General features: G+C 38.3%; 1 protein-coding gene across 3 annotated transcripts; it reads left to right on the top strand.

Moving 5' to 3' along the window:
- The first annotated feature begins 8,449 nt into the window (after window positions 1–8,449).
- hdac11 (histone deacetylase 11) lies at window positions 8,450–27,539 on the top strand. Of its 3 annotated transcripts, XM_058632812.1 has the most exons (12): window positions 8,450–8,709; window positions 9,817–9,876; window positions 9,977–10,125; window positions 12,150–12,250; window positions 13,143–13,259; window positions 16,982–17,024; window positions 18,787–18,863; window positions 20,008–20,070; window positions 22,744–22,840; window positions 24,223–24,401; window positions 25,530–25,775; window positions 26,510–27,539. In XM_058632812.1, the coding sequence occupies exons 2-11, from the start codon at window positions 9,842–9,844 to the stop codon at window positions 25,764–25,766; spliced, it is 1,098 nt and encodes a 365-aa protein (XP_058488795.1). In that variant the 5' UTR covers window positions 8,450–8,709; window positions 9,817–9,841; the 3' UTR covers window positions 25,767–25,775; window positions 26,510–27,539. The 3 variants fall into 3 exon arrangements, with proteins under 3 accessions (XP_058488795.1, XP_058488794.1, XP_058488796.1); XM_058632811.1 differs by having other exon boundaries at window positions 25,530–27,539; XM_058632813.1 differs by having other exon boundaries at window positions 9,817–9,873; window positions 25,530–27,539.
- Window positions 27,540–27,920: the final 381 nt, after the last annotated feature.

The following is a 27,920-nucleotide window of genomic DNA, read 5'->3' on the forward strand; positions in this document are numbered from 1 at the left end:
TCTTGTCTTATAGCTGGTGCAAAGCAGTGCACAGTGCAATGCAATATCCTTGGTAGTTTTCAACCAACGCAGTTGTGGAGACGTTGATGTCACAGAGGATTAGTAGACGGCACAGGCAGAGGGTCCACTGGCCGTCGACCACCAACCTATCCCTCACATCTTTAGATGAACTGCTCGTGTAACTTCACCTCGTGCATGAGCAGATCTGTCCTCTCGTCAGAGAATCATTCACTTCTACAGTTTCCTGCATTCGTCATTTAAATAGCAACACACCAGATACAGGCGAACCTGGCTTTTAAAGAGAATGGCAAGTGAAAAGCTGTTTATGCACAAAAACACACCTACAAGTAATAGGTGCCTAAAATTGCCCTAAATTACACACTGTGTAACTGGCAGAAGTGGAGTTGGACATTTATCTATTTAGTGTGATCCATGCAGCAGCACTCTACCCAAAATGTATTTACCTAGGTTGGCAATGATATATATCTTCTATCTTGCAAATCCATTGATTGAGATATATTCAAAAAATTTAAATGTTTCACACAGTGAAAGATCTTCACTTTGATTTGCTGTGTTTGAATTCAATTAAAATCTATTAATCTTATTTAATGAAGTCCTCACAACTTCTAAAAGCCCTCCTAACTTGTGCTGATTTTTAACTTTGAGTAGTTGATTCAAGAATGAACCACTGTTCCTTCTGTAGGAAAATGCAGCTCATACAGAAACTGTGTGTGTGTAACTCTTGTATGTAATTGTATGCGCTCATCCTCCCTCAACTGATTCAAACTCAAACACTTTAAAACACTGTTATTCCCACACGGAAAAAAAACACATGTCCACTGTGACTGTGATATAAAACTCCCTGACCTATAAAGCAAAGTCCACAGAGTGCCATCTCATTTTGTTGTACTCCACTTCCACTCTCTCCTGTCAAGAGTGTGTGTGTGAGTGTTGAGAGCCTGAAGGTCATCAGATGTGTGACTGCATGAGAGGAGTTGGAAACATGCTGTGACAACCCATTGATGTCAAAGCTGTGGGGCTACTGCTCCCTCCCATGGCTCCATAGCATATTCTCTGTTCTCTGTCAGGACCAATGTGCTCTGAGTGTCAGTGGTTAAAGCTCCCACAGGGGGCAGAGTCCCATACTGAGTGCACAATTTAAACTCAAGGACTTTGACCAGTGTTGATACTGAACAGCATGTGGAGTCCAGCATTTATTTATTGATTTATTTACGTTGAAATTCCATGGCAGGACGATTCTTAATTACTGTACAAAGCTCATGCGGTGAGCACAGGGTTCAAGTGCTGGAACAAAAAATTGCTTGTAAATACTATGAGCAATTTTTCATGATTTTCATGATTTTCATGATTTTTTTTATTGTTATTTTAGAAGATTTTATGACATAAGTATCTTAAACTCATTACCATACACACATTAAATGTCTATATTTTGACTGGACACTGCTATAACCAAATCAAATCTCTTCTGGGAATTACAAATACATTTCAAATGAATGTTCAACTACTGTGGAGCTGGCTCCAGCCATCAGTGTTGTCACCATCAATCAGACATTCTTTTTTATATATATATGTATAAAACCCACTTTCAAAATGTATGATCACCTAAGAGCAGTAGTATGTTCTGGTGCCTTAAAATAAACATAAACATTTTATAATAGTAATAAAAAACACATATGCCCAGCGTATCTTTGTAGTCATTGATGCTCTCCCTCCACTTTGCTCTGTGCATGAGGTGGTGCCCTGCTCCCAATGATACATGATGCATTCCTGAGTCTCTCACTCTAACCTTAAGTGCCTGACCCTAACCTGAACCCAGCTCTAACCTTAACCCCTAAAATCAAGCCTTAACCCTATAAAAGCCCTTTAAAGTTGCTGGACCCAGACAAAATGTCCCCACAACATCAAAATGTCCTCACAAAGATAGGGTTCTTGGACCTCACTAAGATATAAATACAAGTACACACACACACACACACACACACACACACACACACACACACGGACGCATAATAGCTGTGCAGGTTTTTGCAGCTATTCTTCTGAGGACACTGCATTGACTTCCATTCATTTGTTTACGCTTTGCCTCAGATAAACAATTACACCTTAGCCATCAGCAGTTAACTCTAATCTTATTAAACCACAATTCAAATCTTTAACACCTTATCCCTTAACTTAACCTGTTCCTCCGAGTACAAATACAAGTACACACACACATCAGAGCAGAAAGACACTGAACCAGGTGAAGTTCAGGTAACTTAACGCTTAATTAATTTGATAAGACCTAAGTAGGAACATGATGTTGCAATCAGCTTTGTCTGGAGTTCTTTTTAAACAAACAAGAAACCATAGGTCAGTATAATGGTTGTAATACCATTAGAATACAAAATCTGATGTTAATTGTTTGTAAATATCATTTAATCAAATTTCCAGGAGGAACCACTGATACTGATTCATGTCTGTGCTTTTTGCTCAGTGTTATGAGGTGCATTTTAATTATTGATTTTGACTGAAAGTTAGGGTTTGTTTCCAATAACAACTTGAAGTTAAAGTCCTTTCATGGCACCCAAGGCGACTTTACAGAGAGAGGTAAGAGGAACTATAGCAAAAAAATAAATTAAACAGAAATAATAATGGCTGGTTTGAGTGCTGCTGCTTCTAAATGTATTCGTTTTCAGTTGATCATTTTGAAATGTGTTTGTGCAACAAAATGAATCAATAAGATTGTTTTATTAATGTGCCAGTGCTACTCTAAAGTCTAAATTTAAGTTCAGCCTATACTTTCTACTTTTGCCATTTTCAGTTAAGTAAACAGGGTCTTAGTCAGTGATTTGTGCAATATATAGGGATGACTTTGGCACCGACAGGTAGCACAGAAGGAGGCTGGAATGATGGCACTGCGAGCAACCACAAAGAGAGCATTTCATGACATCACTGCCTGGCTGTGGAAATCAGATGATGTTAACATTGGCCTGGGCAGATGGGAAACTGAGAGGCACTGTTTGAGATGGGAATAAAAACTGTCTATCTCCGTGGCCTGTTTTTCAGTGAGAAGAACAGCTTTGTTCTCAGTCAACATCACATAAACACAGCAACCACTATCTGCTTTACATTTTAAAATAGAACTGAGATATTGTGCAGCTTGTCCAATATGTTGGGGTGCTAAGAAAAAAGTAGATTTTCGTGACTTTGCGGTTACCTTATCACAAAATGCAAAATGCAAATTTTTCAGGAACAGGAGATGTAGCACACAGTTCATTTGATGTCCCTTTGGATTAAGCTTGACTGGAGAATATTTAAAAAAAATATCTACAACCCTGGTACAAGTGAAAGGGCAAAGTAAAAAAACAAAAAAAAAACACGAATGGGTGACTTCAGCACTAGACAGCATTGTCATGAATATGCAGTCACAATTAAAAACATATCATAACATCAGACTTCTTATTATTTAAAATTGATCATTCACTATCAAAATCCATAATGCAATAGTTAGAATTTGCTAATTTTGACTTATGCACACGCCACATGTACAAGAGAACTGGTGGCACTATTCTTTTTCACTTCAAGCACCAGGCGGAAGGAAAAGTAGTAACATGTAACAGAGCAAGATGACCAAAGCAGAGTGCAGTTTATGTTCTCCCTGTGTGTGTGTGGGTTTCCTCCTGTTTCCTCCCACATGGGCAAAAACTTGCAGAGGTTAATTGGACATTCTAAATTACCTGTAGGTGTGATTGAATGGTTGTCTGTCTCTATTGGCCTTGCTATATGGACCGGCGACCAGTACAGGTTGTACCCCGCCTCCCGCCATATGTCAGCTGGGATTGGCACCAGGAGATCCGCGACCCTCATGGGGAGGATAAAGCAGTAGAAGATGGATACATGTTATTTTTTTTGCAGTGTTATGAGGACATCCTGGCCCCTTATACATTTGCTACACAGTTCACGACCACACACGTGATGGTGTTTTCATGCAGTGAAGGATGTTAATTATGTCTTCCTATAACTAACCTAGTGCCGGGTCCATAAGAAATTGTTATCAAAATAGCAAAAGTGCCACAAATGGTGGATGTGCATGTCTGTAGACATGAAAACGAGTCGCAGAATTTGGCTTCAGAAAGCATGTTCCAAAATGTAAGTGCAAATGCAGTCTAGTTGTGGCTACAGATGAGCTCAAACACAAACAATAAATCTTGTCAAGACAATCGTCTTCCTATCAGCAGTGGAGAGCAGACCCAGCTAATTTATTGTAAGGACATTTTAAAAACAGTTTGTTTATCCAATTTTACGCCAGGTGATTTGTTAAGCAACATATCTCTTGCATTTCTTAGCCGAACACGGCCTTCGTAAATCAAGTGCCAATTTTGAAGCCTGTCAAATAATCTGTTGGACAATCTTTGCATTTATAGATTTCACTATAGATAGGATGTTGTAACCTCCTATTGTGTGATGAGTCACACAACACCTTATTGATTTTAAGGATTTAGGTAAAGCCAAACAATCAGAAATAAACATTACTACACTAGGCAGCCTTATCTAATGTCTACACTTAATATTGTGAAACCAAATGTTTTCTAAGCGGTCAATAAAACTATCACATCATGCCGTAATCCCCATCTATCTAATCCTCCTCTAATAATGTAGACTGTGTTGTACAAAGCCTTATTTCCCTGTGCGCCCGATTGCTTTCAACAAGCACCTTGGTCTGAGAAATTATCCCCAACTATCAGTGTTAAGGAAATATCAAGTCAGCTCAAGAGGTAATTGTTCCTTCTGGCTTCAGTGGTGCAAATGGAAAAGAGAGTGTACAGTATACTTTTCTCCAAATATGTCCCTGATGACTTCTTAGAAAGCTTTCATCTCTGTCTTCAAAACAGCCAGGACAGATCAGTTTGTTCACCAGAGAAAATACGCATGAAGGATTTATGAAATCAGGTAATAGATGTGCAGTATTACTGCATCTCTGTATCATCTCTGCCTCAGCTGTCGTATCTTTGTGTTATTTGTTTTTGCTGATATTAGTGAGAGTGAGTGACTGCCATAATTAGTTTTGAAGGGTCACTGTGGTTACGGATGCTCGATATTGTTGGTGGGGCATTTATTGCCTCAAGCGGACCATCTAATTTGCGTCAGATCTGGACCTTGCTGCCGTGTCAATAACTTCAGCTGAATCGGAGAAAGAAAAATACCAACTGGAAGACCTAAAGAAATAAGTATGGAGTAAATATGTCATTTTTAAAAAAAATTTAATTTGCCTCTACAATTAACAATCACACTTCTGTGAGGAAGTAAAGCACTGACATGATAGATGTGTCTGCATGTCTGTAGATAATGAATTGTCTCTGCAGAATTACTGTTGCTCTAATTAGTGTAAGAGTTATTGTACAAGATGCATAAAACAGGCATGTTACACAGCATGATAAACATTCTATAATTTGAACACCATTCCCTCAAACCCATCCATCCATCCATCCATCCATTTTCTACCTCTTTATCCTTCACATGAGGGTCACAGAGGGTGCTGTGCCAATCTCAGCTGACATAGGGCGATAGGTGGGGTACACCCTGGACAGTTCGCCAGTCCATCACAGGGCCATAGAGACAAACAACCATTCACTCTCATACTCACACCTACAGTCAATTTAAAGTGTTCAATTTTCCCTCAAACCCCAATAGAAAAAATGTTGCGGGTTATAAAATAGGTCCTGGACACATTTAAACATCTGTCCCACCAGGTTGGACTGAAGCGTGCTGTTTCGTTTGTTGGTTATTGTTGGTATCCACCCCAAAGCTTGTATAATGTTCTCTGTTCATTAGTAAGCACAGTCACAGACATCGTCATCAACATAAGTTTAGGATGAGTATGATACATGATGTATGAAATAATTGTCTTTTAATGGAGGCTGTTAACATAATTATTAATTCTATGCGGATGAAGACTAATGTTGAAAATAAATCAATGCAGTATCCTTAAGACACATTTTTTTTTTACTGAAAATATGAATATGAAAATGAAAACCCAGTGAAAGTCTACTAACAGTAATAGAGCAGTTATTTGGTAGTTCTCAGTCCAGCAGCAGTGGACAGACCTCTCCTCACTTCAGAGGCAGACCATCTCTATTACCCCACACACACACAGGCATTAACATATTGTGCTATTTATAGATTCTGCCTCTTCTTTTGCCAAAAGCCAGGATTACAGAGTCATCACATTCTACAGATAGCATTCTTGTCTGTCGGTGATTGCATTGCAGTGGTAAAAGGCTGTGGAGTGTGAATCCCTATCACTCTGCTGCAACACACACAAATCTACAGCGTTCAGGGGAGTTATTATGTGGAGCTGCACATTAATGGCACACACTGAGATGAGTAAGGATTTAACTTTATTAATCCCTCTGGGAATTGATAGTGTTGCTGAAGCAAAAGTTGTATTTTATTTTTCTATTCTATAATATATTCTTCTTATTTTTTTATTTTATTTTTACCTTTGTAAGATCCTTGCTGCACATTTTGACATGAGGTAAATATATGAGATAGGGAATTGATTAAAAAACAAAGTGTTGCAAGTATGTTCATACTGTATACATGTGTGCTGTATTACATTTAGCAAAACTGCCACAATATAATGCAACATTGAAAAAATCTACATAATAATTAAATGTTGTTGTTTTTTTTTCATCAGTTTGCATTCATAATGATGCATTCCTTCTTTTTCCTTTGCCTCTTTGTCTCCTTCTCCGCCTCAACAACCCCATGCATGATAATTAAACATATTGTTAGGCGTAAGCTTTAATTACATGAAATTAAGATAAATAAATTCATTTTTGCGATACAATGATTAAGACTGTGCGATTGATATGACTATAATTGACACTATTTTCCACATAGAGGTCATTTGGGTAATGAGGCATGTCATTACATTAATTATTACATATTTTATTCTGAACCACTTAAAGTTTGGGCCATGCATTTACAGATGTAAGTTAACAAAAAAAAATGGATTGGAATAAGTAGCTACTACTTACTTCTGAGACATGGTATCTTTGTTGGTATCTTTGTGGACAAGGATTAGTTCTGCAGCAGTATAGTCACCACAAACACACTAGAACGAACTGAAGACAACCAAGAAGTCACTTTAGTATGGTATAATATGGTACAATGCAGTATAAGAGTTAACAGTTAATATAATACAGTTTTTCTCTGTCCCGCAAGATTGGCGTCCAAAGATTAAATATGATGAAATAAGTTTGAATGCACTGAATGTTTTATTTCAGAGCAGAATAAATAAAAACAAATTCAACAAAAATCTCTCAGCTTTGAATCACAAATACTGAGGCCAAAAAACAAATCAGATGTGCAAATATCTGCACAGTTATAAAAACAATAAACAAATCAATATAATAAAATGTGTAAATATCACATTTTTATGAACAAGACACGCTAAAAAAACAACCCTGACACGCATTTCAAAGAAATACATTCAGACTTGGTAGTTCCACTCTTTAGTTTCATACTCTCCGACCTTATGACCAACCTCAGTTGTGCTCTCCATCCTGCCAACAATCTTGGGACATGCTGTCTATTTTTTAGCTGCACGCTCCCACCCATGGCAACCTCAGAAGCACCTCAGACCCAAAGCTAGGTTTGCATCAGGTCCCATGAGATCCCAGTCCCAATGCCGAGCTCTACAGTGCAGTACGTCACATACAATATGACTAGGTCGTGTGTGCAGTACAGTACAAGTCTAGTAAGTACTGTACAGTACAGATGTACTACTACAATACTGTATAATATACATACTGTTTTGTTGATATACAATGTCAACTGTATATCAACAATCAAAGGTTTTAATGGACAGAAACTGAATATGCGAGCCATAAGTTTGTATGTCTATATAAGTGTATGGTTTGGAATAAGCCACATATGCTTCAGGGCCTTGTTTGTTTTACGGAGACTGCCATCTTGTGCCACAAAAACTATCCTATACCTTTATAGTATACCTTTGTGTTTTAAAGCAGAAGCGTCATGAATGGCTTCATCAACAAAGGAGGCAATGGCAAAGAATCTATGGAAACCCCATTAGCTATCCACAGGACACAGGACAACTTGAAGCACTTGTTGAAGACAACATGCTGTTTGGTAAGTGACGACTGTAGTTCCGTGATGTACTTGAGAAAGGGAGGTTTGCCACGATCTAACTACAGTCTATTAAATATCAGTGATTCTTACCCAATGGACCTTTTAAAAAGGCATTAAATATACTATGAAACCTATTTAAATTAAAATAATTTAAATAATTATATCACTGCTTCATATAAGCACTCAGCAGAATAACCTGTTTTGAATCAAATACAACATGTTCCTCTTATGCGTCATGTACCAGGAAGTGCTTGTTAAAGTGTTGTACTTAACAGAGCTTAAAAGTGAATTGTGAAAGGGTGAGGTGCCTTTTTTACGTCTACGCCACCAGCGTACCTGAGAATGACGCTCTCGCGCACACTACGTACGCATTCTACGTAGCGGTGGAGCAGGACGAGTGATAGAGAAAGACGCTTCGTCTCCACGAGCTGCTGTCAAACAATAACCCGGGCTGAACTCTGTCAGGACGGAGGACACAGACACAGTCTCCGCTGACTCATTCACAGCATTCGCTCGCTCGCTCGTTGACTCGGGCTATTTCACATACAGTTGCAGGTGAGTTGTACATGGCTGTTGGTCGCTTCTGTGGCGTAAAGCTTTTTCAGGCCGTGTCATTTAACAGCTCTGGAGACGTGCTTTCTCCGAATGTTAAATATATTTAGCTATTTTAGACGTTAATGACCTGCTCGCACAGAGTCGACTGCTGTATGTGAAACATTTCCTGATGCCATTGCGTCTTTGGAATTGTACACATGTTAACTGCGCATGCGCGAGCAGATTATTATTACATTATTCCTTGCCTGTGATGTGTTATGTTATGTCTCCACACAACACGGGACAAGACAGAAGCACGTTCAAATGATCACAAACACTTTAATCAACTCAAAGTAAAAATAAATGGACAAACATGCATTCAAGAAAAAGTAAAAGTACCAACTTGAATATAAAAAAGGTTTTGCTTTTACAAGTATTAGAAGTGAAATACTTGCAGAGTATATCCATGCAACAGTTTTCTTTATGATTTACTGGATATTTTGTCAAATACAAGAAAAGTACAGAATGTTTCAAATCATTTCAAGTACAAATAAATGTACAAATAAATGGGCAAACATGCTTTCAAGAAAAAGTACCAACTTGAATATTAAAAAAGGTTTTGCTTTTACAATAAAGTATTACATGTGAAATACTTCCATGTATTGTATGTTTTCTCCATCATTTACTGGATATTTTGTTAAATACAAGAAAAGCACAGAATGTTGCAGATGATTATACTGGAAAAAAATATACATGTATTATCATTACTTATTATTCCTAATAGTACTACTAGTAGTAAGTATTCCAAAATCAAGTTGTGTTTGTGTAGGCACACTTTGCTCTCATTGAAGGAGGCTGGGTCCCCTTATTTATTTATTTATTTTATTCTGGAAATATAAATAATGGTACATGCTCAGTGCATTGTAGAAATGATATATCAGATATTTGCTAATATTTGTCAAAATTACCCAAAAGTAACTCTAATTACGTACATGAGAAATGTTCTTAATTACGGGAAGAAAGCAAATGTACTTCATCACATCCCATTACTGATTATCTATCATAATAATTGTTGATGTCCCTGGTATGACTGGAAACATTAACATTATTTATGTCTTATTTCCCCAGATGACGACAGCAATGCCTGAAAAGCATGTCTCACAAAGAAGATAATGAAGGGAAAGGGTGGTGAGCAGCACAAACAAACCTCCAGTGTTGTTTACAGTATATAACCACTGGGGAAATCACTCCATGTCAATCTAATGTAGCAGTGTTGATCTTCTTTTAGCTCTCATCCCACTGAGCTGTACACCAGCATTTCCCCAACATGTCTGCCCATCGTGTACCACCCAGACTACAACATCACCTTCATGGGCCTTGAAAAGCTCCATCCATTTGATGCAGGGAAGTGGGGGAAAGTCATCCACTTCTTGAAAGGTAAGAGCAATAAACAGAGTGACAGATGGGGGAAGGCATGTCCCCAAGCTGCTGCTGTGTACGTGGATCAGAGAGGTGGAGAACAAAGAGGAGATAGTTGGAAGGTGAGGTGTAGTTGTAGAAGTGGAGAAGCAGCACAACAAAACACAGACAATTAAAGAGAGGTGTCCCTGTGGGAGTCATGAGCATGTTCAGTACATCAGGCCCAGTGCAGGTTTCAAGGCCAAGGGAAAACAGTTTCTGCATAACTGGCATGATGATGTCAAATCACAACTTGGATAATCTTCACAATATAAAATGTCATACACAGCTTAATGAATTCACCAAACCTTTAGAAGTGTGCAGATAAACAAGAGAGCGTCTGCTTATGGAAGAAAACCTTGGCCCGTTTAATATATTCTTGTAATAATTGGAGAAAATATAGATGATTCTGCATATTAATAGAACATAACATGGAGCTGACAGTATTTGTAATAGAGTTTACAATGTCCTCATTCAATGTTACATTCAAAGTCAGAGGCTGAACTTTTCAAAACACTACTATTTACAGGGGTCCAAAGGCCCTTCACTCGTCCCAGGATTTGAACTGGCAGCTCTTCAGTTACAAGCCCAATTCCTCTCCTCTTAGCCATGGGCTGCCAATTTTTAGCAGATTAACAGCTCTAATATGAAGTACTTAATCATTCCAGAATGACTGTGGTGATTCTGATGGGGAGTGCATCTGAATTTAAATAAAATGAGAGCAGGAAAGTGAGTGTCAACCATCCTTTTTTGGTACATAAGGGGGGAGCAGCAGAGCATTCGAGGAGATAAGCTTCATTATCACATTAGAGAAATGGGTGACAAAAGATATTGCTTAACAATTTTAACCTTGTAGGAGTTTTTCTCCTGCTCCTCATGTGCTCTGTTCGAAGTTGTGCTCCTTGTGAGAGTGAAACTGATGAAGAATGAAAGTGAGTGGTGGTTCTCTCTTCATGAATTTACCTGTCAATCACATCAGCAAACTTTTGTAACACAAAGAACCTTTAATAGGACTTAAAGCAGAACTTTGCAAGTCTGGTCACTTTTTCGCCTTTTTCAAACATGTTTGCTACCGAGTAACTGCCTTTACAACAGCAGCAAACATCGAGAAAGTGCAAATACACATAAATGCATAGAGAACATTTGAGTTTATCCCAAAATTTACTTACAAGTGCTACAGCAAGAATGCCAGGTCAGCATCCCTTTTGCCTGCAGTAGTCACCAACATGGTGCCCGTGGGCTCACTTCACTTCACCTCTCTTGCGTCTTTCCATATGATCACTCAGTAAAATATAATTGATATTGTTTATAAAAACTATAATAATCGTTAGGAGTACGCACAGGAATGAATGTGTATTCAAATGAATGCATAATATTCATCATTCAAATGGTAAATTGCATAAAAGGTTAATATGGTAGCCCATATTGTTCTCTACTCTTCAGGTAGCTCTCGGCCTTAAAAAGGTTGGTGACCCCTGTTGGGACAGGCCTAGTTCTGCTTTAAATGAGGTTAATTTGTGTTAATGTTGTTTGAATGAAGCAGCAGAAAAGTTGTAGCATGAGTTAGCATTGTGTGATCTCATCTATTGATCTGTTGTGCAGTTTGAATGTGGTTGAGTTGAGAAAGTTCAGCAATCTTTTTTTGTCCCAATCCAAACCTCATTAAAGTTGACCTGGTCTTTTCCATTAGGAAAACAAACTCCCTAAACAGATCCAATTTTTGAGATCCCTATCGTCTTTTAAAAATCTCATTTTGTTGAGTGTGCTTTCCTAAGGCTTGAGGCCTACCTTCTCCAAAACCAAAGTCTTTCTCCTGCCTCTTATCTTATTGATTGTTAATGGATTCAATCCATTTGGTTTTCTTTATATTCTGTATTTCCTCCTCAGTGTAGCATGAACTGCTTTTGTTTTTTATTATACCATATAAATGCGTGAAACATGCCATATAAATAAAGATAGTTTAAGATGTGTTTATTTATTTTTTTCATCATAACTTGTCTTAGAGGAGCAGTTCCTCACTGATGGAAACATTGTAGAAGCCCGGGAGGCCACAGAGGAGGATCTGCTCGTTGTTCACACCAAACGCTACCTCAACAGATTGAAGGTAGATTTTTTTCTTTTCCTCTCAACACTGCCAAACTCAAGTGCAGCTCTAAGTTTGACATCATGACATTTTCAGCACACTTCTTTTTCTTCCATCTCTTCTCTGCGAATCAAATACATCATTCAAAAGACACTTAGGGAGGAGCAAGCCATCAGGATTAAAATGATTTACTTTTATGTATCTTTTCATTGGATTAAAATTATTAATGTGATTCAATCCAATGAGTTTGTTTCCTGCTGCATTTTTGTCTTCTTCCATCTCTAACTGTAATGCAGGGGGTCACCAGGAGTTCTCATCAGAATGCAATGGATTATCCCATAGGGGAATTAGTCATCATTCAATTCAGTCATGTTAAGCGTTTTTAGCAGAAATCACCTCAGTGATTCATTTGATTCAGTGAGGTTTATATGCTCTCACATTTTCAGCCCCAGGAGCTGATAAGGAGGATGTTTGATCTATGTGAATGTGGGAAACTGCACTTCATCAGCTTGGGACTATTTCCTCCAGTCAATGAAATTGAAATACCAACATGTGGTGTGGCTGTAAATCTCATAAAGTATTGTCTGCAGCTGGAAAAGTAAATCTGATAACAGTAATCCTATCATGTTTAAAGACCACATTTTCTGTCTTTGCATCTTGGAGGGCTTGACAGAGGTACCTCAATACTTACAACCCCCCTGGCAGTGTTATTGTGTATTTCTGTAGTGAGTTTGTCTATAATCACAAGTGAGCACATGTTGGAGAAAAAAAAAAAAATTGTACCTACTGTTTGACTTTCTGTGCTCTCAAGTCACACAGCGCTCATTTGTGGTTTTATTTGCATAAAATCTGATGGTCAGAGCACAAATGATTATGTTTATGTTGTGTTCATTTGCATCTATTTTCCTTGTAGTGGTCCGTGGTGGTGGCGACGATCACAGAAATCCCGCCGCTCATGTTTCTGCCTAATTTCTTGGTACAGCGGAGGGTCTTGAGGCCTTTGCGGACACAGACGGGAGGGACAATAATGGTATGTGTCCCTTTATTTGTCTCTAATTGGTAAATGGTTTGCATTTATACAAAAAGCACCTCTCTAGTCTTGATGACCACTCAAAGCTGCTTTACGCTATAGTTTTGCCATGCACTCATTCACACCCATTTACTCACATATTCATAGAGAGCATCTACTGTACGTGCAGTACTTTGTCTCACATCTGTCATACTTATCCACACAGTGCCAGCGCAGCCATCAAGAGCAACTTGGAGTTAGGTGTCTTGCTCAGGGACACATGTTCATGTACCGTTCAGTTAATGTACTGTATCACTAAGCTGCCAGTAGAGGTCCATCAGAATTATATATACTTACATGGGAGTATATGGCAGGCTGTGGCCCCTATTATGATTTTGGGAGTCCTCACTAAAATTTCATTTTCATTTCAAGTGAGTAATATTTGTGCTGTGTGAGAAGGACACCCATCATTCTCTTAGAATTGGTGTAAATTATTGTTTTTGCTTTCTTTGTCAATGACTTAAGTGCATATTTTGAGACAGACGCATCACCCATTCACACAGGTCCACATACCTCTGTCTGAAAGAAAGTGGGATTTCTGTAAAAATATTTAAAAAGAATCCAAATATTGTATTTTCCATTCACCAATACTAACAATGTTGTTTTTACCCAGTTTTGTCTGATGACACTGTGTTTTTGTGTGAGAGGGAGAGAGAGAGCAAGCAGAGTCGGGATGTGCTGTCTGAATGAATACAAGAGCCTATTTGTGCATGTTTTTATTGTGCTTGACAGGTTACCTCGAACCCTTTATTTACTATTATTACTAACATTTATATAAGCAAAAATGACTAAAATTGCCATCTTGTACAGCTGCAGCACTCAAATTTTCATTGTATATTCTGTACAATGACAGTAAAGGCTTTCTATTGTATTCTGTCTTCTTTCTTATGCTAACCTGCCACTCATTTCACAAATGTGTCCTTTCTTGGCTATGAACTGTAATTTTAGTTGGAGCTTTACAAACGCGTATATTGTCTAGGAATGAACTAACAGGAACAGGATCTTCTTTGATTTGACTTGTTGATTTTGAATATTAACTCATAAATCAACACCTAGGATGATGAATGTGAAACAGTTGCCTTTGATAAATAGTGTAGGTAGTTGACAAAATGGTAGTAGTTGACAAAATGACAAAATGCAGAAATCACAGAAGTCTGCTGTTGGGAACATGTGAATAACATGTGAATAGCAAACTCTGAAGAATGTCCTGCCAGAATTATTTGAACATTTTATGGAATGTCTGAAAACAGCAGTAGTTAGTGGAACATATTGAGGAATTAAGTTTGATGCTGGAATAGCAACATTTCTCCGACGTCCCTTAGTAATCAGCTGTTCATGCTAAAGTTGGCTGAACCTATAAACCTACCAAAAAGCTTCATAAGGTATTTGACAGTTTGCTCTCTCTCTAAATCTCATAAAAATTGTGCATATTTTGTTGTCTGCAGTGGAGCATGTGGAGAAATATATATCTGTTCTCTCTCTCTCTCTCTCTCTCCCTCTCTCACTCTCACTATACATATATATATATATATATATGTATATATACATATACAGTATGTACATACACACACACACACACCCCATTGAGCCATGGCAGGAGTGTGTGCATATATACCAATATGTGTTATTACACATCCATCAGAGATCACTATTTATATTTATACACAATCTCCCCAGTTTATATCTCTTCCCCTCTTGCATCCTCCAGAAATACATTACAGAGAAGCCCCTTTTGTTCATGCCAGAGACAAATCTTGTGGGATTTTCTAGTGGCTGACATGTATTTGGTATTTATGATCTACCTGGTTGTGGATCAAATTATTAGTAGATCAGTTTTTGGTTGTAAGAGGTACTGACACATGGTCAGTGTTGGCTGTAACGTGCCTGCTCCAGACACCCAATAATATCTACACTTGAGGTCTTTCATATTTTAAACATGTGCGGCACATTACAGCTCTAATGAGACTGCCCACATTCGCTGCTTGAGAGATGCTTCAGCTGAAAACTGAAGCTTGTAAATTGCTCACTCTCTTGCACCAAAGTTCATAGAGAAAATCAGCATTATGAGGACGGGGACATGGGACCTGCTGTCTACTGCTGCTTTATTTGATAAGGTCACTTGGGTTAATTTGAAAGAAGAATTTCAAACACCAGTGACAGACATATTCTTAGGTATTGTAGATTTAAGAAGTTAGAAATTTGATTTGGTGAGCCCAGTGTCTGGAATATGTTGTGTATGCTCCTGCTGGCAGCCATGTTCTCAGTGAAAGTGAGCTCTGAAGTCAGTGTTGACTGTCAGTACCTCATACATCGGCACTTCAAAAACTTGAACTATCCTTTATAAGATGATCGGTGTGTAATGTGAGCAGCCCTTAGTAACAGCTTCCTCATGCGTAGCCATGCACATCTGGATTAAATTGATCAATGCATGAGACAAAAACAGGATGTATCTCATCTCTGAAAAAGGATTTGTCCTAGAAGTATATGGTATCTATGGTATCAGTGCTATAATATAATATAATTGAGATTTAATGATCATAGGGAAATATTTTTAATTTATTGTTAAATGAGAACATCTTATCTGTCTGTACTTTAATTGTGTCGGTAAAACAACAGGACGCCTCCTGGGCACCTACCATAAGAGGTTTTACAGGCAACTCCAACTGGGAGGAAGCCCTAAGGTATAGATCCATATGCTGGACTATTCCATGTGGCCAAGAAACAGCTCAGTATGCCCCAGGAGGAGCTGGAACACTTATTAGGGGAACGGAACATCTGGAATACCCTGCTTAGCATGCTCCAACACTGGTGACCTGGCTATGATGGATATTACATGATAATGTCCATCTGTTGAAGGTCTGTAGAGGTTGGACATCCATACATCAAAATAAATCCACCATCAAATGTCTTCAAACAGCAGTAACCCTGGCAAAGCACAGACCCAACAGAGATGGTCACCAATGGACTCAAGAGAGCCACTGACACCACCAGATAATCATAAAATATGCAAAAGCTGGAGTTGTGCCACATGGCTCTGTGGTGGTTAGCATTGTCACCTAGCAGCAAGAAGGTCACCCGTGTATGTGTGTGTGTGTGTGTGTAGTTTTGTTTTGCCCCCCAAAGTGGTAGATAATTAAAGGAAATACAATAAATTATACAGAAATCCCCTCAAACATTATGCAGGTCTGATACACAGCTACTGAAAGACTTGAAGTGATATTCCTGCCTCTCTGATGAGTTACCAAAAGGGTTCACTTACTTTTTCCACCAACACTTTGAATTTTTAATGTGTGTTTTCAACAAAACACAAAGAATTAAAATGACCTATTGTTGTGACATGAAGAAAAAACTGATCACATTTTCTTTTCAAAGGACTCTTGGAAATTAGAAATAGAGATTTGTTTTGGGTAAATACATACAGTATTTTAATAGCTTTTTTTGTGTGTAGACTGGAGCAACATTTTGGTGCATTGTGCCCTGGGACATATTCCTAATTTATTAAAAAATAATAGTTTTTTGTCTGTTACTTTGTAAAGATTAATCGGTTTATGATCACAGTGATTGCTGCGTTTTGTTTGTGTTTTTTAAAATGGCTTTCTGTATTACTCAGAAAAGGTTCTGTTGATACATCTCTCTGTGTTAATATTAAATGCTGAACCATGTTGCTTTTTTTTATTCCACAGGCAGGAAAGTTGGCTGTGGATCGAGGCTGGGCTATAAATGTGGGTAAGTCATTTCCAGCACTTAAAATCATCTTAACTGCTAATCAGTTCAGTCAATTGATGCCAATCCCAAAATAAGGTGAAGGATAAGATTAACAAGGTAGTCATAGCACAAATACCACTATGGATGATCGAGCAATCTGAATAAAGATGTGCCTGAAGATAAGATGAAATGACAAGATGAGTTCAAGCAGATGCCCTGTATCGCAGTTGGACAGGTTAAGAACAAATAGAAGACAAAAGGGCACAAAAAGGGAAACTGCACAATTTTAACATAGTGAAAGTTAACTCTGAACTGATGTCTTCACTGTATCTCAAATCAGAAAACACAGAATGCATTGGAATGTTCACTCACTAGCCCTACTTGCTCTCTTAAGTACAGATCATGAAATGCGAACACTGGAATATAAATAAATATAAATGTAACATGTGTCATACATTTTGTAATACATGAAATTACCTGAGTTGGTTGTTGCAGCTGTTCAGTCAGCCATGTTAAGAAAAGAAATAAGCTTATATACACAGGAAGTGCCAATGCCAGGTGTGAAGTAATGTACTCGCAGCTGTCCATTTGAGGCTGTGTCTTTCAAATGCAGGCATATTACTGTTGGGCAGACATCACCGGACATTACAATGAAAAGTCATCCTTCATGATGCCAAGCCCCCCCTCCCTGCTACAGGGGGATACAGGGATAATTAAATTTCCGTCTAATACATATTATTTTCTCTATTTCAGGACTAGGGAAAGCACAGGGACAGAATTAATGATGTCGCAGTCAACATATCCCTTTTTTTTTTTTTAAAGTGCAGATTTGATACTTTTAGCTCTTCTCAAAAAATTGTTCTAATATTGATCACCTCCCTTAGCCTTGCTGATGTCATTGTGTTTACGTAAGTATCTTTGTTTGCTTGGCAAAAGTGATGATAAGTGCAATTTGCCAGGTTTGATATACACTAGTGTAAACAAGTGTCCTTTGGCTAACACTGTGCATCTGGTAGTTTAACCTTTCAAAACAAGTTTATAAACCATCGGGGGGAAACATGTACACATTCAAATATTAATTTAAGTTACATAGATACCATCTTGTCTTGTCTTTAGTGCTATGATGTTGTTACCTTTTTGACCTGCTGCCATCAGTGATCGAGTAGAAAGTCTTTGGCTGACACACCAGGGTCATCCTTTACTCTTCTGTCTTACTTTGTGCCAAGAAGGGAATAAAAAAGAGGAAAAAAAAACATCATTACATTTTCACTTTGTACCTCTTGGTTTCTCAGCTACTTCACACCTGTTAATGAATCATCGGAAACATTCTTCTGCTCAAAAAAACCACCACGATTTATACATGATATTCATGCGTATCAACACTGTGAGGATGTTAAGGTTTTATAATTGCAATAATTCCTAATCATATTTCACTCCCTTACTGGCCTTTATTAACATTCTACTCTACACAATACTATTTGCATAGCAGGACAAAAGGGATTTTAACTCTTAACCTGAATAAAAGGTTATCATCCCAATTAAAGAGGAACATCACTTTCTCTCCATCACAATGCCTTGCTGCTTTACTAGCTTCTGACACCATTGTGGTGTAAATAAATGAATTATTTTATCACAGGGGTAGAGCATCCATTCTCATGAGTTCAATAAGAGCCTATTTCACCAATGATGGTCACTTAGAATAACAGACATCTCAGATGTGCAATGACCCGCTCAGCCCGTCTAATGGCCCTGACAAAGAAAGCAATGAATTATCTTTTTTCAGGAGGAGGCTTCCACCACTGCTCCAGTGACAAGGGAGGTGGCTTTTGTGCCTACGCTGACATTACCCTCGCCATAAAGGTAAGGATGTTGTCGATTGTTTCAAACATTCATACAGATGAAGGCTTTTTTGTCAGATTCAGTGAGATTGTCTTCTTGTGGTCAGATTTGTAACTGCATGTTTAAAGAAATAACACCGGCTTCCCCTTGCATATGCAATCCACAGTCATAAATAATAAATAAATAAATCACACTTTGTTTCTATTTAATTCTCACTGCACTCACAGATGCCACAGCCTTACTAACTCTGGAATTATAGTTTTTTAGGATACTGTAGCTCAGTCATTCCCTAGAAATTGTTGGGACTTAAGATACATTAAATAACATAAATTATAATTATCAAACAGATATCTCTTATACATTACTGTAGCTAATGTTAGCAAATTTAGGATATTTTTTTTAACCTACCTAGATTGCCAAATATATTCATCAGGACTTTGGAAATGAAATTTGCACAGTAAGAGCTATAGATTTTGAGTCCCAGGGTCTTAAAAGCTACAGGGGTAAACAAAAGCACCATCTTCTTTATCTCTTGGTTGAGCAGTGGCACAAGCACTTGGTCTGAGCTGTAAATTGAGCCCAGTGGCTGACGGAATTGCTCGGAGATAGCAAGGCTAATAGGAAAGTAATCTAAACTCTGATGGTGTCATTATTCATTAGCCATTGCATTGTGCAATTGACATTTACGTCATGATGATAAGCTAAAGCAACATCTTGCCAATTGCTACATCGAGAGAATTTTACTTTTCAGCCGGTCCCATAATGTCCTGCTGCCGCCAACAATAAATCACCAAAACAACCCATTTGCTGCACTCTGGTAAGAAACAAGTCCTGGTGAAAGTCTATATAGGTGCACTGTTACTCTGAACGTACACAGCTTTAAAAAAAAAAAAAAAAATCTTTATAAAAGTAATGATTTTACATTTCTACAAGAAAAACAAACAAACACCAGCCTTGGCTTATTCTTTTAAGTTTAATTGGACCCAAAATGGCATTAGTCAAGTCTTTGTGATGTTCAGGAAAAACTCATTCATTTGAAAACTTCTGAACTGCTTTAAATGAGCACATGGTATCAGTTTGCTTCTACAAGTTTTACTTCTGGATCCCTTGGTGTAGAATCTAAGCCTTGAATGTGTGATCAAATATTTTCCTATTTCTCTTTCAGTTTCTGTTTGAGAGAGTGGAAGGCATCTCCAGGGCTACCATCATTGATCTGGATGCTCATCAGGTGAGCTGGTAACATTACTCTCTTTGTGTCAATGTATGTTGCTGCTCAGGAGCCGACATTGATGACAAGATAACCCCCTTTCACCATCCCTCCAGTCATTGAGGCTGCCTGTGGGCCAAATTAGCCCTTACTGTCATATTCAGTGGAATGTATCTGAAAGTCTACAGGCTGTGATAATATTGAACTATCACTGGGAAATCTCTATGCTGCTTGGGCTACTGGACACTGCCTTTTTCATCATATTTGAAACAGCCATTTTTGGTTCAAATGACCAACTGATTCACTGTCATTTAAAAGATAGATTTATTGAATGTGCTTACATCAGCTGAGCTACTGAATTCTACTGAATCTGTCAAGGTGCAGTGATATGCAGCCTTTATTCAACCTTTATGAACTAAGCTCACCGCAGCTTTAGATTACAATGACTCCGCATTTTTTGAAAGCCTCATTATCATATTTTAGTCTTACTTTGTGTTTTCGATATAATGACTTTTCCGGCACCAATTAGGCCTGAGAACTGTGTTAACATTGATGTTGTCCCGAGGTTTCCAAGGTCTACGGCGTTGTTCTGAGAAGTAGAGCTGCAATTAGTTTGAGCTATTGCTCGTTGATCATGATGTGCACCCCTATAGACAAGCCGGGGATCAATTTAGATGTAGAGTAAATAATTCATGAAGAAGAACAAAAGAGCAAGTCTGCATGAGGGAATTGACGTTGGCCTGAAGTTCACCACTCAGCAGATCATTTTGTCATGAAAAAATATTGGTGATGCACAGTAAATTCCTAATTACAACCATCAAACATGACACATACAGGGCATACAGGTTATCTCATGTAATTTGAGGTTACAGCCCAAGCCACTCTGCTGTTCAGTCACCCAGTAAACAACAAAACAGTTACTATCATATTATTTATGCACAATTTACTATGCTGTGGAGGCATATTCCTATTTGTCTATTCACTGAGATAAGGTACGTGATTTTGTATGTGACACTTTACCAAATAAAAGAAACAATGTAGTGCTGTGGCTGCGCTGCATTATATCTGAAATTGTCACCAATCTGTTTGGCCTTTGTATTTTTTAACAGATAAACAATAACATGTAGGAAAAAGGCTGAATAAATGAGTTCAGAAACAAATAAATGCTCTCAGTTTTCAGACACGATAAAGTTGTAAGAAAGAGTATCACGTGTGAATTAACAGGCCCGAGGTTGACAAAGATACTCACAAATAAAAAAGAAAAACCTGAACTCAACAGAAGCAGGGAAAAAAAATCTTTATAAAAGTAATGATTGAAGCAAGACGAGGGTTATAACCCGACAAAGTGATAAAAATTACAGGGAGCAAAGAAAAACTTAAACAAGGGGCACAGGGATATTTAATGTAGACAGTTACAAAGGCAGGAAACTTGACAAAGGCTGAAAGTGTTGTAGACTGTAGAGATTTACTGTGGGAATGTCTTTACTTTACAACTGTGTAAGTGTTGGACTTTGAAGAAATCATAGCTGTTAAAAATCACTCACTAGTGTCATCTGGTAAAGCCTAAGAAAAATGCCCTCTATTCCTCTCAGGTCAAGAGAAAACGTTCTATTTTTTTGTCGTCCTGCCCTTTTGATCGTGTGTTGTTGATGGTGATTGATGAAACTAAGATTTCATACAGATGTTTGAACTTGGTGAGGGAGACGTGTTTTCAAGAAGGTCTGCTTTGAAGCTGCGATGCTGATGCTAACAATTGGCAGTAAAACAGCTATCAGCTTTTATTGTATTCTAAAATATGTGGAGGGAGGATAGGCTAATAAGACTTCAGGCAGCAGGAGCTTAGAAACTCATATAGGCTGATTTATAGTGTCTGACTGTTAAAGGTGGACCATAGCATTCAATTACATGCTCTTAGTCATTGTTTAATGTAAGCTTATGGTAAACGAGTCCCCAGTGTAACATGATATATACCTTTTATATACCCTTATATACACTACACAGAGCAATTGTCTTGAATCACTACCCTGGGCAAATTGCATATTAAAATTGTAATGCATGGCTACTTTTGAATTAATGAAAAACAGTGTGACATATACAAAGTACTTTTCTGAGGCTGCAACCTTTTAATTGTCTTGTTATACACGGAGACAGAAGAAGTCGGCCACCTCTGCAGTAAGAAAGTGACCAGTGACAAGCTGAAGATGGAATTAACCCTTAGTATTTATAGATGTATGTTTATTATTGTTATTTTCACAGATGTCTTTATGTTAAACTAAGATAATCTCTTGGTTCCAGCACTATACCAAATACACTGACTTTTGACCAGTGTCTATTATTTAATTTGAGGTAGGAAGCAAATCACAAAGGCTTTGAGCTATTCTTTAAGCAACACATGACCTGAACTTAATTTTAGACAGTGCCTTTTCATCTTCTGACAGGAGACAGGCATTTTACGTGACAAATAGAGAAAACGGAAATTAAAAGTGTTATAATAGCCATGATGTCAGTCCTAACAGTCAGAACAGCACCTCTGATGTTTACCTTTGTATACCTTGCCAGAGACAACAATGTTTATATTTTACTCATGGAAGGAAACATTGTCAGTTGTGTCTTTCAGTTTGTTAGTGTCATGTGAAGAGAAGCAGAAACAGCATCCAAGTAGTGAATGAAAGTTGTGTTTCTGCTTTGTGATAGGGAAATGGACATGAACGAGACTTCATTGATGACAGGCGAGTGTTCATCATGGATATGTATAATCGCCACATCTATCCAGGTGATTCATATGCCAAAAGTGAGTGAAAGCACCATAATGTTTCTTCTCAGACTTGACTGTATTTGTGTTCTGGCATTTAAAGCTGCCGCTAGTGATATACCTAAAATCTGTGTTTAATCGCTCTATGATCTGACAGCTATGACTGATCCAGAGTGTTTGCTTCTCCTGTATCCAACAACAATTTATCCAATCAGGAGCCAGAGCTCCTCACAGAGGCGGTCCTGTCTCCATGTGAGGTTAGGCTGTTTGTTGGAAAGTAACTGGCCCCTCTTCACCAAATGTGGTGATGTATTGGGAGAAGGAAGGGGATAATAACTACAGGAAATTTGCTGAAGCTTTGCTCAAAGATGACATCACTGACGGCAGCTTTTATGTGACACATCTGGTTCTCTATTCATAACTGATGCCTTGTTTGCAGTTGAGGCTGAAACAAAGGGGGACTGAACCGTTTGAGGTCCAGCTCCTAGATGTCACTCACTCAGCGTCATTTCAATTATGCAGTGATTTCCCTCAGCTCTACTATACTGTATGTTGAATTGTTGAAATGTCTCATGTTTTTCTCCACTTCTTTTGTCACACCAACGATTTGACAAGCTTTACTCACCGGAAATAGTTTCCCCTACAGGGACAATTAAATGTCTAGAATTTGCAGTCCCTACCACACCATAACCATTGCTTTTACATTAACCCATCATTACATCAAAGCTGATGTGACAAACACCTCGTTTTAGTATTCAAAGCATGTAATCACTTCTACCAACATTCTGATGAAACCTCACAGTCCTGTCTTTAAAATGCCATCCTCTTCTATACAATTAATTGGATTCATGACATTTTATAATCATCTCTCCCCGTATTAAAATGAAATAAATGTACATTCTGGCTTTTTTAAGATAAAAAAAAAAAAATACAGTTTTATTCTGCTTCATATTTTTCCTCCAAGACCTACACGTATTTCCTTATACTTTCAAAGACCAAAGCTTCAAGTTCCTTTATGAAGAACTTGCAGGACTCTACTTCAAAAACCCAAGATGCTTATGTATTCTTCTATTTGTGCTTTTGGCTTAATTCTTAATTCTTAAATTTAAAACATAAAGGTCTCCTAATAACCTTTTTCATTGTGTACATTAATTATTGGAAATGTACAGTACATGGTTGTTAATTGACTGTACTAAGCATTCCATAGAAAATAATTCCAATTACTTACCTGAACCCCGCATAAGACCTCACTTATCAGAACTGCTTTGCTCTAACCTGCATTAAAGTCAATTCTGTTGCATGTAAAGCCAATAACTAGTCAGTAAATGAGCTCAGAATAACTGCTGCATTACGATAATTTCTGGTTTATTGATGGCAGTTGTGAACTTGTATGCACCATCCCCTGCTTTTCTGTATTTCAGAAGCTATAAAAAGAAAGGTAGAGCTGGACTGGGGCACCGAAGACTCAGAGTACCTTCAGAAAGTAGAGCTGCACTCAGAGGGAACTCTGAACGAAGTCCGACCTGACATCATCGTCTATAATGCGGGGACGGACATCTTAGATGGGGACCCCCTTGGAGGACTCTCTATATCGCCACAGGTAATAGAGTTGCTTTGTGTCACACGTTAGGGTTACCTTATCTTCCGAATAATCAAAACCTCTCTAAAAGACAAACTGAACATAACAACCAGAATTAAAGGCATTAGACTGCATTTGTTGTAATGGGTGCTCAACATTGCCACCATGGAAGTCAAATATGCACTATGCATTTCAATACACAGGTAATTGAGTAAAAGGTCAAAGCACCTGCAGATAAGACTTTCTCACTGTTAGCCTGGTAGGAATCTAAAGCAAGAGTCTACATTCGGAAACACTCTTCATCTTATTAGTTGAATTCCTTTTCACATCCTGATAGCCATTACACACAAATAAATACTGTAATAAACACAACTAATCATTCCCCCAGACCACATGGAATGATTGGTTAGCATATGTTCTCTAACATGCCTGAGAGGTGTGCACGCTTTAGTGAAAGAGAATTGCAGAAAAAGTGCAGCCAAAATTCCACCACAGACGTTGTTTTGAACTGTTTTGGGGGTAGAGCTCTGATGCACATTTACTGACCTTAGCTTTGAAGGCAAGTATTCACTATTTTCATCTCCTCAGCAAAAATCTGGCACATTCAGCTGCGTCAGGTCGTGTCAGGAATTTGAAAGCACACTCGGAGAAGATCCAAATAGCCAAATGTGAACTTATGACTTCCCATGTGCCGAGATTCCTTGTGATCCTGCAACTCTCAGATAAATAATAAGGCAAATGAAGTGGATGAGGTAGTTGCATGTGGCACGGCTGTGTGATTTGAAGCTCATTTTAAATGAGGCTGGCTTGAAAAGAAAACTCTTGGTCACTTTATTTGTGCTCGTGACACAAATTTCCCAATAATATACGAGATTTATGACACAAGCTGGTCCTGCTTTCAGTCCCCAGACAAATGTGTGTGTGTGTGTTTTTTCTCCGTCATTTCCTTATGTGTCACCCTGTGAGGCTAAGTGCTCCAACATGGAGCAGCGAGATACGGGAACTATCAGGACTCTTGCAGGCCTGTGCTCCCTCCTCAGGGGAGGAAGGAAACATAGATAGAATTGTCTGCCAGCAGAATTCAAAGAAAATATGAGTGCTATCTGAAGATGGACAGACCGACAACTTCTTTTTCCCTCCTCTTGCCAGGGCATTGTGAAAAGAGATGAGATAGTGTTCAGGGCAGCGAGGCGAAGAGGCATCCCTGTGCTGATGGTAACATCCGGTGGATACCAGAAAAAAACAGCCCGCATCATCGCCGACTCCATTCTCAACTTGCACCAGCAGGGCTTGATTGGAGCAGAGGCTCTGCAGGGGGAGGGGTCTTCATCACTGGTGACCAGTATGATGTGCCACGCTGGACCTGCAGCATCTAATGCTGTCTAATGCTCACAGGTGTGATTTGAGTTGATACTGAGAGGAACAGTGTGTGTTTTTGTACGTGTGCAACCAAAATGATTCACTCACATTGTTAAATGTTTACATTTTTAATGCATAAGATGGTAGCTACTGAAAAGGGACTAACTATTTAAGGTGGGAAATGTGACTAAATCAATAGCACTGCAGATTTATGACGACAGCAGAATTACTTCAGCTCTCACATGGCCCAAAAAGAAACTTTACATTTTAATCAGTTGGAGGATGGTGGGTTTATGTTTAATGTATGTTCAGGTGTTGCCGGTAAGAGAGGCATTCTTTCGTCTCAGGAAATGTAGTAATGTCATTTATGAAGGATATGATTTATTAATAGTCTATGAAATGGCACAAAGGCAGACACGGAAAGTCTATTAATTATCCTCCCATCTGAGCGGTTATGGAGGTTAAATATATATGAATTAGCACTTGAGAAAAACAACACTACCAAAATGTGTGACATGTGTGTTTTTCTGCAGATTATATGTAATAAGAAATAAATAGTTGTTGGTGTTTATGCTAATGCAAATCTTTATAAATGACTGTTGGTTATTAGGGCGAGTGAGAAGGCAAACAGGGAGAAAGCGAGTGGTATGACATGTACATGTATGCACTGGACCGTATCCATTCTTTTCTCTATTTATGTTGCTATTAAATTGCTGGCTTAATTATCTTATGCCAGTAATGACACTGATTGTTTGACATTGATTGCACAGGGCAAGAAAAGTAAGTGGCCTCAAACAGTACTCAGTGGCTGCAGTAGTGGTCTTAAATCCCGCTCCCTCAACGTAAGTGGATGGGACATGGGCCAAACTAAAAAGTCAATACTTAGGTAGTTCCTATCATTGATGTGTGTCACAGGGGTCCTTTTTTCTGATGTGTCTGTTTGTAGGTAGCTGATGCTATAAAAGAAAGGTGAGACTTAATCAGTGACAGCTGAGACGTTGAAATTAGATGGCAGCACCTCGAGTATATTCGGGGTAGTCTGGCTCTATTGGTTTTCAGTGGAAGTCTGTGGTATGGATGTAGTTGTTGGTACAATGTTTTTTTTTTTCTGACAAGGAATAAAAGCACAGGAAAGCCAATAATATAAAGCTATAAAGCTGTTGACCAAATGAGAGACCTGTTCAGAAAGCTATAATTGTGGCCATGGTGTGGTTTTAATTCTAAAACTAAATCCTTGTTGGATCAGATATGTTTGTTCTGTCTTGAAATTGAGTGGATCTGACGTAGCGGGTGCTGCTGTAATGATTTTCTAATGTTTTTTTACATTCATTATCTTCTGCTGCCTAGTATGATGATCATTTTAATGTTTATAACCCCTATCTTTAAACGGGGTGAAGAGCAGTGCTTACAGTTTGGACATTTATACAGTGAACGTGTGAGAGGCAGGCAGCTCTATTAACAATGTTAGGGCTAATTAGGAGGAGTCTTTGATCGAGTGTGCTGCTTTTGAACGTGGATGATGTGTTTAGCGAAGTCTACCTTTAATTAAGACTCAGAGTACAGTAAGTGTTACTGTGTGTATGCAGGCCTTCTTAATACCTGATGAGAACTTAAACTCCGGCTCAGTCGCTCTTTCTGTGTCAGCTATCGTTTGAACCATTTGAGCGAATCAAATGACGCCGTGCCAAAATAATACTAATGTCCTAAAAGCTGTTGATTTGTGGTTTGTGCTTACATTGAAACCAATGTTTATGCATTCATAGTGACACTGAATAAACTAATAACAAAATAACCATTTTACTTTTTGGCTGTGATTGACTTGATGTTGCTGTCAAATACTAAGTTTGTTATGTTTGGAAAACCCTAATAGTAGTGCTGCTGCAGTATTTCTATTCGTTTTGTGTGCAGTGCTTCCTTTACCCAGTGGATGTATGTAAAGCTTTGCCTTAAATGACATAATGACAGTGCAATTATACTGCAGTCAGTACACTTTCATGTCAAACGGTGGTTGACTTTGAGGTTTAATTGGACTACTGTCCTTGTATACAAGCATGAGTCAGTTTATTGAAGGAAGTGTGTTGAAGTCTCAGTTTGTAAGTGTTAGGCATAAATCCGAAAATGCACAGGATTTTGCCATGTCTTCTTCTTCATCTTCTATACACCAGCATTTTATTTTTATTT

Source organism: Solea solea, chromosome 6, assembly GCF_958295425.1.
Source record: "Solea solea chromosome 6, fSolSol10.1, whole genome shotgun sequence".
Classification (NCBI taxonomy): domain Eukaryota; kingdom Metazoa; phylum Chordata; class Actinopteri; order Pleuronectiformes; family Soleidae; genus Solea; species Solea solea.